This window comes from Silurus aristotelis, assembly GCF_946808225.1.
Source record: "Silurus aristotelis genome assembly, chromosome: 8".
In the NCBI taxonomy this organism is placed as follows: domain Eukaryota; kingdom Metazoa; phylum Chordata; class Actinopteri; order Siluriformes; family Siluridae; genus Silurus; species Silurus aristotelis.
Genome location: NC_139581.1, coordinates 31,218,296 through 31,219,742, shown reverse-complemented (window position 1 = coordinate 31,219,742; position 1,447 = coordinate 31,218,296). Strand labels below are relative to the sequence as shown.

Sequence of the window (1,447 nt, the reverse complement as noted above, 5' to 3'; positions counted from 1 at the left end):
CTTTAATTAGTCAATCCTTTCCACTGGAGAAGCAAAATCTTCTATCAGGCACTTTCATCAAATGAGACGTCAAGACTTATTGGCTAAGAAGTGACAGAAATTTGCATATTCAAATAAGGTAGAATATTCGAATAAACTGTAGAAGCACAGTATAATGCTGTTTATGAAAGTATATTAGAGCTGTGGAAGCATATATGTGTGTGTGTGTGTGTGTGTGTCTGTGTGTGTGTGTGTGTGTGTGTATATGTGTGTGTGTGTGTGTGTGTGTGTGTGTGTGTGTGTGTGTGTTTGTATGTTTATATGTGTGTGTGTGGGGGGCTGCATGTGTGGGTTTTACATTCACTCTTTGCCAGTTTAACACACACACACACACACACACACACACACACACACACACACACACACACACACACACACACACCATACCACCCATCGTCAAGAAAATGTATAGCATGTGTGTCTCTGTTCTGAAGTTTGCTTCAAGTCCAACAAAAAGGAGTACAAAAATAGAGCAAAAAAAAAAATTCTATATTTTTAGAAAGTCACGGAGGAACTGTATCCAGTGCAGCAGCTTCGTCCTTTTTCCCTTCTCTCTTTCCTTCCTTCCACATCTTTCTTTTCTCCCTCAGATGCCCTCGTTCTTCCTCACTTGCTTGTTTATTTCCAGGTTTTTCCCTTTAATCTTTTTCTCCGCTCGTTATTCTGTCGCTTCTCGACCAGTTCGCCAGCGGCCCACTCGAGAGAGGGACGGACAGACAGACGGACAAACGGATGGATGGACAGATAGATTGAAATTTTAGGAGGACATACGGGTCAGTGCCTCCAGCTTTTCTTTTTCTCCTCCATCTTCATCATTTCTTCCTCTTTAGTGAAAACATCTACAAAAAGAAAATAATGAAATGAGAAATTGCAGATCGTCAAGTTTCCGAGCAGAAATCATGTGTGTGTGTGTGTGTGTGTGTGTGTGTGTGTGTGTGTGTGTGTGTGTTACCTGCACACTCAGGACAGCACTTCCCCTCTCTCCGTGTGATGTTGCTGCAGCTCAGTAGTGGACATTGTTTCCTCTGACACTTTGTGACTCCGTGCTGAATGTCAGGAGAAATGAAGTACGATTAATTCCAGGCTGAAACACTTTTGAGATTTGTGATTATATTTGTCAGATTGTGAGTCTCTGATTGGAGGAAGTACACTTACGTCACACCAACATGTGATGCACTTCATCTCTCCAACCAGTGGGACTCGAGGATGCCAGTTCTCACTGTTCTGATAGTAATTCTTGCCGAACTTGCAGTGTCTCGGCCCGTCGCCCTGCATCATTTCACCCTCCTCTAAAAGGGGCATGTCCTCAGCCGGACACTCCTTACAGCAGTCCGAGGGGTTGCGTCTGATTGGTCGGCTACAGGTGAGCAGAGGACAGGTGACTTTCTCGCAGTGAACTTCTCCAGTA

General features: G+C 44.0%; 1 protein-coding gene across 2 annotated transcripts in view; it reads right to left on the bottom strand.

Annotated features, from left to right (window-relative positions):
• Positions 1-465: 465 nt before the first annotated feature.
• chrd (chordin) overlaps positions 466-1,447 on the bottom strand; it is an 11,441-nt gene continuing 10,459 nt past the window's right edge. For both annotated transcript variants that reach the window (XM_083549105.1, XM_083549106.1), the window contains exons 18-20: positions 1,195-1,447; positions 992-1,085; positions 466-878 (exon numbers count right to left, since the gene is read on the bottom strand). The exon at positions 1,195-1,447 is cut by the window's right edge and continues 5 nt beyond it. In XM_083549105.1, the coding sequence (XP_083405231.1) occupies positions 814-878; positions 992-1,085; positions 1,195-1,447 (412 nt within the window). In that variant the 3' untranslated portion in view covers positions 466-813. The remainder of the gene's footprint in view (positions 879-991; positions 1,086-1,194) is intronic.